Source organism: Apteryx mantelli, chromosome 1 (genome assembly GCF_036417845.1).
Source record: "Apteryx mantelli isolate bAptMan1 chromosome 1, bAptMan1.hap1, whole genome shotgun sequence".
In the NCBI taxonomy this organism is placed as follows: Eukaryota; Metazoa; Chordata; class Aves; order Apterygiformes; family Apterygidae; genus Apteryx; species Apteryx mantelli.
In genome coordinates this window covers 46,469,280-46,487,826 of record NC_089978.1, presented here as the reverse complement: position 1 = coordinate 46,487,826, position 18,547 = coordinate 46,469,280, and the positions used below count along the sequence as shown (strand labels likewise).

General features: G+C 33.8%; 1 protein-coding gene across 5 annotated transcripts in view; it reads right to left on the bottom strand.

The window, feature by feature from the left end:
* The window catches only part of PIBF1 (progesterone immunomodulatory binding factor 1), a 129,039-nt gene that overhangs the window by 31,530 nt on the left and 78,962 nt on the right, over positions 1-18,547 (bottom strand). For all 5 annotated transcript variants that reach the window (XM_067292695.1, XM_067292717.1, XM_067292710.1 and 2 more), the window contains exons 12-15: positions 17,030-17,180; positions 11,879-11,969; positions 7,976-8,078; positions 2,797-2,927 (exon numbers count right to left, since the gene is read on the bottom strand). In XM_067292695.1, coding sequence (XP_067148796.1) covers positions 2,797-2,927; positions 7,976-8,078; positions 11,879-11,969; positions 17,030-17,180 — 476 coding nt within the window. The remainder of the gene's footprint in view (positions 1-2,796; positions 2,928-7,975; positions 8,079-11,878; positions 11,970-17,029; positions 17,181-18,547) is intronic.

Genomic DNA, 18,547 nt, shown 5'->3' with positions numbered 1-18,547 from the left:
GTGCACGGAAGCCAATTCTGGATTAAATCTGAAAAAGTAAATCCACTAGCAAATTACTCCTTTGTGATCCCTCCAAATTCAAGTTGAGGAAGAGGTGGTAAAGAACACTGGTACTGACAACACAGATGTGACTTAAGGAATACTTAAGGAATCCATGACCTATGTAATGCAGAAACAGAGCTACAATGCGATAAAGGTGAAGTAATCAGGGATTCTGACACTAAAACATATTTAGTGCAAACAGCCTAACAGCAACATTTAGTGATGCACCTCCACCTCCGAGAAGATGAAGTATTAGGACCAAACAGTGGCCCAAGAGCAGACTTACCATCGTATCTACCTCTTATGAAGAGTGGCAAGTTTAAGTGCCAAATTCCCATAGCAGTGATGAAGGGTCTTGACTGAGAAGTCCCATGGTTAGAACAAGTGATAGTGGTTCTGCTGACACTCTTGAAGTTCTATGGCTAAATTCATTGCTAATGAAATATTCAATAGTATAGGCAGAGTAGTCGGGGTTGATTTATGTCGGTGCTTGAGGAGCAAGTAGAATAAAAGTATACTCTTGTTAGCACTAGTGGGTATGATGGCAATGAGAATCATCTCCAGTCTCTGTTCTTAGCCTGTGAGCCAAAACCCTAAATTTTGAGTTGATATCAAAAGACTAGCCAAGCTCAATGGCTTTGCAAGTCTCCACCATCACTTTTGATGGGCAGATGGGGTAAAGACATGACATGAAGGGAACACTATTCCACCACAGATTCTGCACACTAAACACACAAGAAGGAAAAGCTTGATCAAGCCATAGGGCAGCTGTGAGGATAAAAACAAAGCATCTAGTCTTGAATGTCAGGGCACAAGAATACTAACACTACATTATTTACCTATAATCTGGTATTCAAAAATGAGATTTCAAAAAATTTCTAAGCAAAAAATCCCTAACTACTATTTTAAAAGTCAATATGAGAACATGACTTTTAACATTATTTTTACATTAGCTATTTGCAAAATTGCTTTCTAGACATAAAATTAATGCATGTATTTTATGCAAAATTAACTATACTCATGTATTTTGTATAATAGTAGCATAAATTAAACTTCAACTTAAAAAGGCTAACACAGAAGAAAACATTAACTAATAATTTTAGATAACAATTGAGAAAAACACAATATTTTGAAATGGCTTAAAAAATATTAACATTTGCCTCAGCTCTGAGATAAAGAGAAACCAGGCTACATAAACCCTGTTTAGTGTTTTCACTATTACTTTTCTAATCATTCTAATTAATGGTATCAACATTATCTACAAAATTTAGAGCCCTCCTTGAGAAACATTAAATCTCTGAACTCATTCTCTGAAAAATATTCCACATATAAACCAACATAATGCTGTTTAATAAGCTAAGAAAGACTGATAGGAACACTGGTCTAAATCTTTTGATCCAGCAGAGCTTTACTTGGCATATATTTGGTGGGGATAATCTTTAATTTATTTAAATTAATCTGATCCACTGACCAGTTTTGGGCTAGCTGGGAGCTAGACTGGTTCACAACACAATCTGGAATCACCTAAAGGATATTTTAACTTAAATCTGTCATCAGTAGATTCCAAATGGCTACCCTCATAGCAAAAGAGTGCTACAATGTGGTTCTCTTGTTAGAAATCCCTTTCTCTAACCTTGATGCCAAATATGGTTATGGGAAACCATAGGACCAACATCATCAGCTTTATACCAGATAATGTTTTCTCCTGTGCTGAAGGGACTCTCAGCTAGCAACTTAGGATGTCTTTTTAAATCTAGAGTTAAGAAGATCAAAATTAGGGACTACTAACACGTATGAAAAGCCCTAAGAGATTAAGCTGTTTCAAAAAATTTCACTGGGCTCTTAATTTGTAGCAAAGTTTAGATGAAACTGTAATAACTGAAAGTCAACATTAGTCATTTCAGTTTAAAAGGAATATGGGGAACCATAAGAATTTTTTTTTTTAACAAAACATTTGATATACTAAGTAAATATTACTTGGTTGCTATAAAACCATTACAGATAAAAATAGTTTCTTGTCAGACCACAATTTCTTTTATAGAAACACTGACTGGTGGTAAGCACACCTCAGCTTGCCACAGTAGAGTACTGCTGGTATGTATGTCCTAAATCAAGATACCAGAGAAATATCTAACAGTTAAAACACTAAATTTTTCTGTACCAGTGCACTGGAACACAGCTATCCTACTTTTTGGCAAACATGGGACAGGTTATTTTATAACAGTTTATTTGAGAACCAGATGGTAAACACAGTTTATAAAGCTGTATGATGGTGGGAAGTTGCTCAGTGGTCAGAGGTTTCTGGCAGCTGGACCTAACAGCAAATCAGAGAAGATCTAGCACACTAGAAGTCTGCTGTACTTATGAACAAAGTACACTTCACCCTTCGCTAGTGCACTGGTCTATTATTTTTCTCTGACTTCATTTCTTTACTTTTAGTTTTGTACATCTTGCGTATGTCAGTCTTTCCGTTCATGCATCTGAACTTTCTCTACTTTCTGAGAACTCTTCGCAACTCCAAATTCCCCTTTAAAAATCTGACTTTCATTGCTGCTTTTCTAGGCCTAATGGCTCTTTTATGACCTTATGAGGAAAATCACAGATGCTGAAGTTCCAGGATAAAGACAGGACTTAATCATTGATGCAGTGTCTACGTCTCCTGCTTTATGACCAGCAGCATATTGTTTTCTAATGATAAACATAGAAATTATTTCACTTACAGTTTAAAATATAAAACACAGTGATTTTTATTACCTGACATCTTTTTCAAGTTGTGCAATATGTTCTTTCTGTAGACTTATTTGAGAATCTCTCTGTCGCACAGTTTCAATCAGGTATTTGTATGGCTGTTGTACTTGATTCAACAAAGAATTTGCTCTGTCAAGCTGACAAAAAAATAAAGTGTTACTGCTATAAATTTTATAATTTGTAAAGCACAGTTATTCATTATAATAATACAACCCCCCCCGTTATCTCCCCAAAAATGCAACAAATTATCCCCAATTACTATCTAGTAAGTTACTACCTCTTACTTTTCTGCTGTAATTGTGCTATATTTTCACTGCAGTCTTGTTAGTGATCTCTATATTCCGCTGAATCTGCATTTCAAGAGTTTTAATATAACAGCTTCCATTAATGAGAAAATGAGCATAGATAAGGCCTCTCCTTCTTCACCTTCTTGACCACAAGTGACATTTTTAAATAGTATACCTTTGCAATAGTTTTTAGCTCTGAAACTGAACCTAAACAAACACGCAATAGTAATGGGAGGAAAGTCCCTTCTCCTTTAATCAATAACTGTATATAAACTAAGAAGTCCAACAGGATGTTTACCAGACTTGTATAAAGGAACTTTCATACCTATTTATGTTTCATACCTATATCTCTATATCCAGTATCAACAGGACTAAAAAGCAATGCCAAATATTAACTGATATGGCTTGCATCTCAAGCAATAACAAAATCATTCACTAAAAATGTCTGGACTGAAGACTAAACTTCAAAATTTAGCAGTTTCAGCAGCTGGAGTACATAGAAGTCAAGAATATCAACTAGATTGTTTAAAATAAATTAAAATCTTTTAATGTTTAGATACAGACAGGTCTAATAGAATGAGTTTAATTGAAGATGGCTAAGATTTCCAATTAGTTTATAAAATTTCTGAATAGATTAAACAATCTGTATTTGCCAAGTAAGACTTAGGACCAGTCAGTCTTATTTCCCGGTGTTCCAAACAAACAGAAAAAACAGAATATAGACAGAACATTGCTTGTTCACCTTACCAACTTTATTAAAAGCACAGTACACTCCATCTTATGTTTTAGAAGTGGCAAAGAGAGAAAATAACAATGCACTTCTTAGAACTGATAAAAAATCCTTAAATATTATTTAAATATATTAGTTCCTTCAGAAAATACCTATTTTAGTCCACAGTGAAATTCCAGATTCATTGCGAGGAAATAAAAACAAGGGGCAATCATTTTCTTGAAGAGACTAATTAACTTCAATAAATCCATAAGCATAAGAAATTAAGCTATTAGTTTTCTGAGAGCAGAAGTTATCAAAAAGATCTTTTTGAGAAAAAGGATAGATAGTGTTTTTACATGACACACATAGGTCCTTTTAAGACATGGAATACTAATCTCTAGGATGGCCTAAAAATGGAACATGGAAACTTGGGGCAGTCATTACAGGAAAAATAAAATTAATCCAACGCATCTTGTTTGGAATCCTGTTCCTGAGAGTGTAAGAACTTTCAAAGGATGTTGTGACTGTGAAGCTTCTCATTGTTCTCACTGATAAGAATTAAAGTACTTTACCGGGAAAACACAGGTGCAGTATTGTAATCTTGGTTTGATGCTGCTAACTCATTTGTCCTCTTGCAAACTTTACTTGTTAAAATGCATGCAATTGTAACTGAAAAAAAAAAAAAGGCTATTCCTTCCCTCTCCATGGTGCTTCTTTGCTGCCTATTGGTTTCTACAAACTTAAAAGAAGTGATCATTAAAATGCATTTAATTAAGCAATAAATGCATTTAATCAATTTTATTAATTTATATATGTGTATATATACCTGTATATATATACACACCCATTATATATATATGAATTAAGCATTACCCTTGAGCAAAAGTGTTGGTTTTCTTTGTAAGAAACTTTATTTTCTTTCTGACTTAACATACAGGAGTTACTTAGGTATTCCTGTGTCATTCTTTTAAGTGATAAATCTAATTCTTTGCAATTGGACATTTATTATTTATGCCTCAACATACATTCTTATCAAGCTCAAGTAGTTCATCATTATTCATCTTGATTTATACTCTCAGAGTGAGTTGTAAAAATGTTTTTGGTAAAAATGTTTCAACTGAGGCATACAAAAAGTACATACACAACATCATAGAGAAAGCTCACAAAAGTCATTCAGCAGAAAGGCAAATGCACCAGCTTAGTACATTTTTTTTAATTTCAGGTATAACTTGTACCCTATACTGACTCTGTATTTGCTTATTAAGCCTCCCAAAGACCATGCTAGACTTCTAGACACAAGAGACTGTCATCCTTCAGTTCTGGCATGGCTGCTATAAGCCTCTGCAAAGTGAATTAATTTACTATGCCCCAAATTTAGTTTGGACACTAAGTTTGGTAACTGTAGATCACTACTTTGCAGGAGCTGATCTATAACCTTCCATTTACTTAAATTGCAATTAACATAAAGTGAGTTTTAGAAGCAATAAACTGATCTATTATGAACTGGGAGAAATCTTTCTTGGTTCAGGTCGTGAGAATTCCTTTACTCTGTTTGTTCTAGACATGGTAAACAACCCTGTAGTAAGAAATAAGCCCAAATACCTACTTTAACGTTGCATGTCACTGCCATACAACACAGTAAAAACAGGACAGACTTTAATGGAGAATTCTTTTTTAACACCATTTCACAGGACAGAGAATGGATAGGATCCTGTACAGTCAAATAAAGCTGGACAAACTCTCATAGGACTAACTGAAGACTGACAAGTTTTCTTGAGCAGTTGTGCTTTTCCATAGGGTTCCAACTTTCAAGCAAGCACATTATATCAGACTCCCACCAGGTGAATGAAATTATAGAGAAGTCAGTGTTTTCTTCTTGGTAATGCCGGACTTTCCCAGAAGATCAACATGATTCCTTTCTACAAGGTTCAGCAGCAATTGGTTGAGGACAGTCCAAAAAAGGGTCTTAGAAAAAGCATCCACTGTAGTTATTGCAACCACTTTTCTTTTTTTCTTTTTTCTTTTTTTGTCTCCACAGAGAATATCTGAAGTACTGCAGGAAAATCACAATATGCAATGCAAATTCAAAAGAAAAGTTGGTGCAATCACTTTGTAAGCAACTTGCAATCTGTGTTCTAGATTTCAGCACAGATGTCATATAGGCCATGTTCCTTTTCATCCTTTTTGATGACTGAACAAACTGTCAATTTAAAGAATGATAATGGGCTACCTCAGCACGATGTAGTCTACAGTAACTGTTTTGCTCTTAAAATCAAGAAGGAAGATACCTTGGACTAAAAATCTATCCTAGCTCAAAGGACACAGTAAAGGCAACAAACAGAAATTAAAGAACTTTAAATGTATAAAGGAAGATAAAAGACAGAAATCAATATAAGTAAAGATATGAAATACAGAAAATTAACAAGAAAAGCTAGAACTTCATGGGGAACATTGATGCAGGCAAACAATTCTTAAAATGAAGTAAAATGGGAGCAAACAATACCCATTATGGCAGAGATACAGTAAAACTTTATATAATGATGAAAAAAAAACACAGAAATTTTCAATAAATATTTCTGTTCTCTGTTTCAAAAGAAGTCAGATGATCAGTTTGTATAACAGGAGAACGAAGCATTTCCAATCCATTAATAAGTGAAAAATCTTTGTGTACCTATTGCAGAATGGCAAGCAGAATGGCTGAGGCAATTGATATCAAAGAAAATGGCCTATAATCATCATATGCAAAATAAAAAAAAAAAATCTGACGAAGCATTCAGACTTGAATGACAGACAAAAATTTAATAGAAAACAGGTTTTTAAAAAAAATTATTTAACCTCCTAAGAGTTTAAAGTGGGCAGCTGTGGGTTAGCTAGCTGCAAGACATTGAACTTGCTACTGGATGACATTCTGATTTAAACTCTACAATTATATGGTCAAAAGAGTGCCTACCAATATAATGAAAAAAGGGCTACAAGACCATGGGAGAATAAAAATGAGGTGAAGATGTTCTAGTGGAGTTTTTCAGGGATCTAAACTAAGGTCACTGGTAGTAAATCTTTTGCCAGTGATCCAGAAGCAAATATAAATCCACTGCAGGTAAGACAGAATGTATGGAAGTGGAAACCAGACAGATTCAAATGGGAAATAAAGTGTATGTTTTACTGATGATAGTGAAAAAATGGCTAACGTTGGATTCACCAATCTCCTGATGCTTTCAAGTCAAGAACATTTGAAAGGTATATTTTAGTCAAATACAAATTACTAACATATACCTAAGAAGAATCCATAACAAATTTTAGTATTGGTTAAAATGAATTCTCTAAAAAATTTCACTATAGAATCATTCAACTATTTTTTCAATATGCAGAAAATGCAAGTATTTGCACTGTAAAGTACTTTGGTGTAGTTATCCTAGTTATTAATTACCATAGCTTTAAAATCAAACTGTCAGCTTCATTCCTGAAACAGTCATCCTAGAAATTCCATATGGTGGCAACATCTAACAGCAAACCTAGAAGTTCTCTGGTTCCTAAGAGATACTTGAAAGAAAATCTCTAAAATATTTCCAAAAATTATTTTAACTTAACTCTGGGTGATTTCAAACTGATTCTTGTTTAGCAATTATGCTCCATGTGAACACAATACGTGCTTTCAGCTATTACATACAGACTTTAAAATAATCATGAAATTAAACTTGTTATGACATAGTTAGAAAAATAATTTTAGATCCTTTTTTAGCAGTTTATATTAAATATTCCCTAGACTTGTATATTCAAAAGACTCAAGAACTGAATAATGTAGAAAAGCATTTACAGAAACATTTTCAAAAGTGATTTAAGACCAGAGCTGTGCAAAATTAATGAGGTATTCATTGAACAATTAATTATCAGACAGAACAAACTAGCTTGGCTAGCTGGTCTTCTGTTCAGAAATCAGAACTTTTGTCTTTTGTCTAGCCTACATTCTTGTTTAGCCAGTAGAATAATCCCTCTTTTGATCTTTGTTTCAAAATACATTATAAATTTCTTTGAAAAACTTCAATATAAAGTTTTGGTTAATTATGAGGCCATTCTGTGACATCAAATACACAGTAAACACTGCTTAGAAAATACTTCATTTTATGAACAGCTGTTCTGCAATATTTACAGTCTCTACAGATTGGATGTTTTTGTGGCAGTAAATTACCTCTTGTGAAATCTGTGTTACTTGTTCCTTCTGATGTTCCAGATCTTTTACAAGCAGTGAGTTTTGCTTTTCTAGCTGCAGTAACCTTCTTGCCAAGTGAACACTGTGCCAATAAAAAGGATGATCAGTTTATTTTTTTCCAAAATATGCAAAACAAATTCTCACATTTATACTTCAGAATGTGATTGCCTTAATTTTTCACTAATGCTTAAATATTAATGCATAAACTATGCAGTGAAACCATGCAGAATGGTCAAAGTTGTAAGAACAATAAAATTATTACAAATTTAACAGCACTGAAATAACATTCCCACAGTTATGTCATTGCAGTATGTTTTTCCCAAAGTGATTACCTATATCATTTGCACAACATTACATAGTATCAGAAATCAGATTAGAATATTCCAACTGATTAGATGGGTATTTACTTTCTAAAAACTTTAGAGAATCATTATAAACAGCCTCCTCTTAAAAATACACATTAATTCATTTTAATGTACATTTTATGGAGGAACAATGAATAATGTAATACTTAATCATTTTCCAAACAGAGACGAAATTGTCTTGTCTAACATTGAATATCCTAAGTAATTAAATATGTAATTGCCATAATTTTTTTTAAAATAAACTCTTTCCCAGATCCACAGAAGAACTTATTAATGAAGAGAGAGGATTATTCAGCTACCTAAACACTCTAGTCAAAAAAAATTATAATATAAAAAAAATAGATCCTCAACCTTTCACATGTTTCATGTCCAACCCAACCTCTCATGTTTCATGTCCAAAATCAAAGTTTATCATCAATTCACCTGCATAGTTCCACAGATAGCTATGGGAAGATTCAGTTTGCAGTTGAATAGCCTAAATCCAGGCTCTTATATTTAACATAGCTGTTGGGCCTAAGCTGTTATTATGATCAGTATAGTCGTATTCAATGCAGTCAGTACAGCCTGAACAGCTTTGTCTACACTGGACACCTGCCTGGTAGGCTGAAACATACTCCAGACTTCACTGACTGTATTGATTAGATCTACATTGATTATAAAGGGTAGTTAGATGCCCTGTGTTAAACTAGTGTCTAAATTTATGTGTCTTCATCTTGTAATGAATCCTGCCACCTTTGTAGGATTCAGCAGCTTGGCAACTTTCAACGAAAAACATATCTAGAAAAGATATGACCGAACCCTTCTGTGTTTAGGCATTCTAGCCACCAACCTATTATGCAAGTATGACATGGGAAATTCAAAGCTCTAACATTAAGATGTATGGGGCTAATACTCATCTCCCTTTAGTGTGCCCTAACCACTGAACTACAGGCTCTAGATACACAATCTATCCTTCCAGTCAAATGTGTAACAATTTTCAAAAATGTATGTATAGAAAGAAGAGAGGAGCCACTCCAGTCCAGGTATTAGACTCTCAGCACATACTGTCCATAAACCATCAGCCATTTTCTTTTCTACATATCTCAAATGAGGGCTCTTATACATTAGCTATTGGAGTACAGGGGAAACAGTGATACCTTACCACGTCAACTTTGGGAATGCAGCCCATAATTTTTCCAGCTAAAACTATTCAGTAAACTTGACCTGAATTTGCAAGTATTTAATGATAACCACAAGTACATGCTTGAAGTATGCTTATCACTATGTTTTTTGACCAGCTTAAATTTAGAATAAGCAAAGGAACAAAGGGAGCAATCTACAAAAACAGCTCATTCTGGAAAACAATGGTTACATCCATCCTAGAAAATTACACAGAGCTCAAGACTGTGATCATTTATAGTTAGCAAACCATCAGTGTCCCTCATAGCATTCTGGCACTTGCCACTCTCCCAGACAGTTCCCAAACACAGCTGAGGAGACAGCACGGACCAGCAACCATTGCCAATTCAGAGTTTTCATGCAGCTAACAGCTGAGAGTTCAATATTATGGAAGTGTACTGCTATATGTCATTTGGTCTCAGTGCTTGAAAATCTTCCCAGGCATGTTTAATTTACTAGCATGGACATAGCCTCTATGTTCAAAGTCACAAAATAGTTTTTTTCTGGCAAGTAGGCAAACAGGTGTAGACCCTATCATGCACTATGCCTTAGTGGGTGGTTTAGCACAAAGTTTTAATTAGACACTGAAGTGCGTGTTGTGAACTTGCCAGAGTCCTTCATTTAGGATACCAAAAGTCTGGAATTAAAGAGCAGGCAGTGGACCTCAAGAAGAATATTATCCACATTTGTAATAGATTCTTTTTCCTTAACCAACCCCAGAGAGTGGAACACTTATCTGTGTTTCTTTAACAGCTCTAAACATAGAAGTTGGTTTCAAGGAGACTTTACTTTGAAGCTTAGGAGTCGAAGGCTTCACACTCTTTTTCTGCATGGCAAATTTTCTTGAGTCAGAACAGGAGCAGGTAAACCCTACACAAATTTGTATTGCTTTTTAAAATTTTCTTAATTGGTAAAGACCGCAGAAGGGCCATGAAGTCTCCAACATCATAATGAAGGATGAGATCAGCTTTTACCTTCCAATGACTTTTGGAACAAAAGAGGGGCAGTCTGATACAGCTGCTCCTAAGCTCAGAAAGAGTCTTCCAGGCACATTTGAAATCCCGGCATATTGATCATCAGATTCACCATTGCTAGGTCAGGACCTAGCAAAATCTCTATATAGATTATTTAATCTAAACTGAAATGAATAAGGTAGGGAAAAAGAAGGATGCTGAAACTCAGACAAGTTTCCGAACTATTGACACAGGAAGAAGAAACTGAAGTTTTAGGAAACGATTCTATAGAATTCTCAACAGTCTCTGAAAATAGACATATAATAGGCTTGCTGAGTTTTTTGCCTTTTTTTCCCCCAGTTTTATACAATGGAAAAAGATATCTTATAAGGAACAATCTGAAGAGGAATATAAATGTGTCAAGAGCAAATTAAGGTTGTCATAGTTCAGTACTACATAGAATCTTTATGATCTCTGTCTGACAATCCTATTGACAACACCTACCTTAAAAAACAAATACAAAGGATAGAAGAAACAGTATGTGGTCCCCTAAATATTTGTTTCCAACATAAATTGAGCATTATTTGTTAATTCTCGTCAGTACCTTACTGTTCTAAAGGATATTAAATATTTTTTTTAACTAAGAAAGCAGAGGGGGAGAGAGCAAAAAAACAAACAAATGTTTATAGTAAAAACTAGCTATACATGATGAAAATTGCACTTCCAGCTCCTGAAACACTGATATCTAAAAGCTAGGAATGTATCTGCGAAGTTGTGCTACATGCCTGCCCTGTCTTTATACTGTTTTTTGTGTGTCCACCAAGGGTGGTGGGATTTTTGTTTTTGCTTTGGATTTTTTTTGCCATTCAAATTGACACAGTCAACATTATTTCTTAAAGATGGTGCATAGTATTAATTTATTATTTAAAAACGACTATGGGTCTGATCAAGAGTCATGTCATTCAGCCTACCCATGACTTTTTATCTATTCATTAAGCTCTATTAAATTGAAGAAACCTTGGGCTTCTTAATTTTCTTATAGTTGTGTTTCTGAGTTTGTTACAATTAACTACAGCCATTTGCAAGCTATTTAAAAAAATTTCTGATTATATAAATTTAAATAATGTAACTGATCTGTTCACAGCTGTTTGAATTTTATCCAATTAAAACTCACCTTTCTGAAAGACAAGGAAAGAAGACGTCAAAATAAGCTAGAAAAATATCTATATGTTCATTTATACCTATCAACCACATAAACAGGTCTTATTCTTTATCTTATTTCTTTGTATTTAATAGTAATTAAAAAACTCTACGCTAATCAAACTGGGTTTTTTTCTAAGACTGAACAAAACATGCATCTTCATTCACTTTTTCTTCAACAAGTAAATACAAGAGGAACTTTTCACCTTTGCTTTAGTCGTCTTTTGGCTGTTGTAGGAACATTGGCACCATACCCATATGAAAACAGAACCCTTTCAGCTTCAGCTTCATTTTCCACTGCAAAAAAATTCCAGAAAGGTGCTGTTAATAAGATGTCCTTTGAAGAATGTAATTAGCAAGTTACAGACTTCTAAGAAATTCTATTTATAATTCTACATGTGCACAAACATTTTTCTAGAAGCTAGATTTTCAATTGGTATAAACTGCCATAACCTTCTGGAATGCAATGGAACAAGTTAATTCACAATTAGCAGTAATGCAGTGCTATATATTTACTTCTTATGACACTGGCAGGCTCTTCACTTTTTATTTTTCTAATAAACATAAGACTTATGAATTGCGAAAGTAAAGGAAAAGAGTTCAGTGTCCTTGAACATTTGCATTATTGATATAGTCACAAAATATATGCTAACAGTGTAAGATTAATTCAGGAGTACTGGGTTAGCTTGTTTATTTTTTTCCTAAATAGTTCAGTCTGTGCATTCATAAGGAAGGGGAGGAAGATAAAGTTAGGGAGTACTTAAGTCAACTGGACTAAGTACAGTCACGTACTTAACTGGACTTATATACAAGTCATGGGATGGGACGGGATGGGATGGGATGCATCTGAGGTTACTGAAGGAACAAGTTGATGTCATCGAGAGGCTGCTTTCCATCCTCTTTGAAAGACTGTGGCAATCAGGAGAAGTTTCTGATAACCTGAGGAAGGCAAATGCCACACCCATCTTCAAGAAGGGCAAGAAGGAGCTTCTGGGGAACAACAGACCAATCAATCTCACCTCAATCTCTGGGAAAGTTATGAAGCAAACCCTCATCCAAGCAAGGACAAGAAGGTGGTTGGGAACAGCCAGGAAGGGCAATTATGTCTAACCGGATAACCTTCTGTGATGACATGAGTGGCTGTGTGGCTAAGAGGAGAGCAATAGGAGTTGTACCCCTTGACTAGTAAGGCCCTTGACAGTTTCTCATAGTATCCTTATAGCCAAACTGGTGAGATATGAACTGGATAAACGGTCAGTAGGTCCACCTCATTTGTCCCATGCTTCTTACATCTTCCTGTTCCCATACGCTGAACTAGAAATGTAGTTTGGAGTTAGCAAACTGCTGCTGTGCACAGCTTCCAATTATGCCTGATCAAACAGCAACTGTCTGTGCAGAGGTGATTTTCCCATGGCTCAAATTAGCACCTCCACAGAAGCAAACTGGGGGATGTTTCCACTTTTGCTACCATTTGGAAAAAGCTTGCTGATCTTATGTCATTTGCATACCCCTAACAACATGCTTAAAACAACTTGGAAGCCTCTAATATTAACAGAAACCCATCATGAAAATTCAAATAAAATACTTTGTTACTTAACTAATATTAATCACTGACATTTTTCATGTAATTTATAACACAAAACAAAAAAGTTTTCCTCCAAAAGTAGACTTTATGTGACAACATACTACAACATAATTAAATGCTCTAAGCTGAACAGCTCTGTACAGATCTAAATATTTATTGACAACAGTATCTCACCTGAAAAAAGCAGATCTAATCTATTACCTACATTCTAAGCAAATTAATATTATATAATGTATATGTGAAGATATAAGTTAAATACTAATTTTTAAGGAAAGTAAAAATATGCAAAATAATCTCTGCCTACATAGAAAACTGATTTCTGAAAACATTTCTGTGGATTCAAACTACATTGGAATGGCAGCAAGATTAACAAGCATACAGATTTTAATATTTCAGTTCATGATTGCAACATACTTTGCAACACTCATCAGAAATGCCTTTTTTTTTTAAAATAATATGTAAAACCTCAGCTAACCACATATCAGACAGAACAGAAAACAGCATTATAAATCCCAGGCAGAGAGGGGCAGAGGGAGAGAACAAAAATGAACACCAGCCCAGGCACCACATAACAGCTTTGGTGAATCAGGCAGTTGAGAATAGGACAAAGAAATTTAAGAAGTGATGTGAAAGCCCTATCTGACTCATTTTCTCCCTATTGTTCAATTGCTGGAAATAAGAATACATTCCCCTCAAAACAACCTGCAAAACTCTATGACTGATTTCCTCATTTCTCTACTACCCTTTTAATGCTATTTTAAAGATGGATTCTTAAAACACATTTATGAAAAGTCTCTAGTAGAGGTCCTGCGATAGTCATATGTCTAGCTACACAAAAAAACAACAAAGAATTTCCAGCAAGTATGGCAGATAAAGTTTACTGATGCGGCAGTGCAAGGGCATGAGAAATTCAGATTTTCAAGACTGTCTTAGTTATGACAGGGAATTCTCCAGCTCCTGAAATACCACAGGTTCAGAAGAACATAAAAATCACTTAAGCTGCCTCTGTCATAATCCTTTTTGGTTACAAGTTCAGTGTTGTATATCTCAGAAAAGTGTCAATAATATCCTACACTCTAAATTCATATCTGTCAGTAGCATCCATTTAAATGTCAAATCTTGACGACAAAGAGGAAAAAAAAATTTGTATATGTTGTAGATATCAAGCCAACATAATATTCGTACCAGTATGTGCTTGTTTTATCCTCTTTTATGTCATTCATCCTATGGTGGTCTTCTCCAGTCTTTGTTGCGCGTAACATACATCTCACAAGTTAGGTGTTTTTACCTCCTATTTTTACACTACTTAGCAAAAAAGTGCCATCGTGAGGAGACAGATAGGTTCACTTTTTTTTTTTTTTTTTTTTTGAAAAGATACCAATCAGTAGGAAGCAAGAAAATCAACCAGTCTACAAGAAAAATACCCCAAAGAGAAGATTTTACTTTTGGAAGATTTTACTTCCTGAAAAGGAAGAAGAAACAGATACTGAGAAAGTTTACTGTTGTTATTCATCTCATGTGGAAACCACTCAGATGGTGTAAGGAGTGGCTACATAAATTCTTGATAGATTCCTGAATAGGCTGCTTCATGTTATCTCAATATTAATAAAGTGAGGCATAATGATGAGGGACTAAAAGTCACAATTCAGTGATATCTTCCACATGCACATTCTCCGAAAGGAGGGGGGGGGGGGGAAAGCTTACATGATTATATGACAAAAAGCCATTACACATGTGCAAATACAGTTTATTAAAATGTCCAGAAAACCCAACCCCACAACAGTCCCAAATCGTGTAAAACAGCAAAGGTATCATAACTCAAGAAGAATTAAAAAATATCACATAGCATTGATATGTAAACAAATGGCCCCAGGACTGAAGATTAAAATCTTATTCTCACTGAAGTCCACAGAAAATGCTCATTGTGAATTACATTCTCTGAAAGGTAGATTGGAGTGTCTCTAAAACACATTAAATGTGAAAAATAATGAACATATTTCCTTCTTTTCTGATACCTTTCAATCTTAAGCTATTCAAGATATCTAAATGCCAAGGCTTCATTTGGGACACAGGGGAAAGTATGTCGTTATTCTCCTTCCAACATTTTTTTTTAAAAGAAATGTTTGTATGTATTCTGGTTTTCCACAGAAGTTCACCTTGATGTTAAGAACAAACACAGAATATTTCAGTAAAAGGTTTCTTCTGAAGAAAACTAAAAGCAATTGCAAGAGCTTGGCTTTCAATTTTAAAGTAATTCGACTGGAATTCAGCCTTAATTAGTCTTAATCCTAACTTTTATTGTCAAAGACTCTATAATAATTGTAAGGAAAACCAATGTGAGTTATTAAATAGAAAGTATACTGAAATAATATTGTATTGTAACTCCCCTTTTTTCTGCAACAGAACTTAAAAGAGGAACAGTCATTATATTTTCACAGACCAGAGATCATTTGTAAACTTTCATTTCATTCAATGATATTCTGTAGCACGCAACTTAAGTTGTAAATAAAATACTTTACAACATTTAGCAAGAAGTTAAGAATAATTTATTTCTGCAGGAATAAAATCTTTACTGACATATGAGAAAATGTAAGCCTGTGTAAACAAAAAATAGCATTCTGAAATTGATTTTCTCCTTAGAAAAAGATGATGATAATATCCAAAAATTCGGAATTAATACATAAATACTCCTTAGGCAAGATAACCCATATATTTCAAAAACCATGTTACTGACTGAAATGTAAGCATGTATATACAAACATACTTATGGTCATACTGGAACCTTTGGGTGGTCATGCCATCCTAACAAGTACAAGCTGGAGTCTATAAAATTAATAAAATATGTACAGTCTAGTTACTGAAGATATCCAGGCATCACTGTAATCACATACTCTGCTATACACCACTATTTACATACAAAGCTTATACAACATTCTTCTACTGCACCTGAAAAATATTATTTATAATTTGTCATTTGTCTGGAGGAGGAAAGGAAGAGAGAAGGACAAGGAGATGACATGAATTAGTTTGAAATCTTAAAAAGGCCTACTTTGTTTACAGGCAGCCTAAAAGACTTCAAGATTAGAGTCTTAGTTTCTAATTAGAAGGGACTTGCTTTGTGTATTCATTTAGGATATGAGTATAATCAATAGAATTCTCCAAAGAATAAATGATTTTACAGGAATGTTGATTTTTGAGGACAGACATTGGTTCTTTTGCCAACCAGGGACAAAAATTTTCAAGAATAGTCCAAAAGACTTTAACACTGTCAAACCTGAGTTTAAGTCATGGTTTAATACTCAGAAAATACTGATCTGTCATAAGAAATTACTTATATCTAATTACTATTAATTCAACCCAAGAAAAAACAATTTTTCATACTCTACTCAAAATAATTCACATTCTGTCTACTGTAATATTAAGCCTACAATTGTCAGCAAAAATTTTCATGGTATTCAAAATATATAATAAGAAAATCTTAAAAAAACATATCTAAATTATAACAAATGATTAGAATAAACAAAAGAGAAATGCAAAAAAAGATGATTTTTAATACCCATACATCTAACTTCATACATTTTAAAAATACTTTCAGAAATATGTCATTAATATTTTCTATCAAAACCTTTACTGACTTCATCTTACTTGCTGGGCAGGAGGATGGAAAATGACAGACACTGTGTGATAGTTCCTAAGTTCCATGAGAAATAACACACCCTGTCAGAATGTCAGAAACACCTCAAAGTACAATATAAATTGGGTCAGAACTTACTTTCTGCTGTTTGAATAATTATCTCATCAAGCTCTTTTTCAAGTTTTTCGTAAGTATCTAGCCTCGCCTGAAACTCAGAATTCTGTGTTTGCAGTTCAATAATGCGTGTTTCACTAGAAGACTGAAGACTATAAAATTCCTTAGTAAGGACCTGTAAGAATGAATAAAGAACACATCAGGAATTCAGGATTTATGGCTATTTATGAAAAAGGTAAAAGTACACATGTAACAGGTTCACCAATATGATACTACATAACAATAATGCATCATATTTGATCTAACTTTTGCACAAGAAGAGCTAAAATACTTTAAAAAACAGATGTTTTTTCAACTATATTATCTTGCACAGATTACACTCTCAGGTCATGTCACTTACGGTAGTCTACTAAGGCCCTAGTAATTCTAAGAATTTCTGAAAAAGCTACAAGAACTTGAAAGGATAGTTAGGAAAGCAATATAACAGCTAAAAAATGTAATACGCAGTAATTAAAAAAAACTAGATGTATTTATTGCTGTTGTTTAACTGGTTTTAGATTTCACTTATCAAACTGAAAAAGAAAAGAAGGCTCCTTTACAGAATGGTAAATGCATGATTATCAAAATTGGGTATTTAAGATATACTAGGTACTTATTATTTATTACTTAAAATCACTCAAATTACTTATTACTGAGAGGTAACATACAATTAGCAATCAAGACTAATGTAAATACTTAATCCATTAAGTATAAATAAAAAAGACACATATCTGAAAGTAAAAGCTATGAAGGTCTGTAAAAAAACCTAAGGCTTAAAAGGAAAGCTAAGTTAAATATGGTGCCTGAAACAGAAAACAACACTGACAAAATAAATATTATAAAACCAGCTGGAATGACAAAATCCTTGGTTAGTAATGTCGTTACCTATATGTTGCACAGAAAAAAAAAAAAGATTAAAGTAATAATCAAGTCGTACTGTAGCTAAGTTTAATACTAACTTCTCAAATATAAATTCTGAAGAAGGCAGATGACAGCTGAATTTAAATCTCAAGATACAGAAATATATGCACAATGTACACAGCAATAAACCAGAATCACTATTAAAAATACTAAAGAATGCACAATGCTTAGAGAAAGAAGCAACTCAAATATAAAAAGATGAAATAAAAACATTCATCTATTGTCTTAATAAAATAAATTTGTAGGACAAAATTTGGCAACATATAAAACAGCTGGTTCCTGCTTTTAGCATACATAAGAAGCAAAAGTACTCTATGCTCAAAGCCAAATAAAAACAAGATTTGGTTCATGAAGTAGCTGTAGCTAAGCCACAACGTACTAGTGACCACAGCACTAAGATTAACTCCTTATAAGAAGGATAAGAAAAAAGCCTTAGTATATTGCTATGATATTTTAAAAAGGAAATTAAAAGAATTAAGAATTCAGTCAAAAAGGAACAAAAGTAAATACTGCAGGCATCAAATATTTATATTTTGCAGACATTTCTTAACAAAAGAGTACTGGTTTCAGAAAGCACATCTC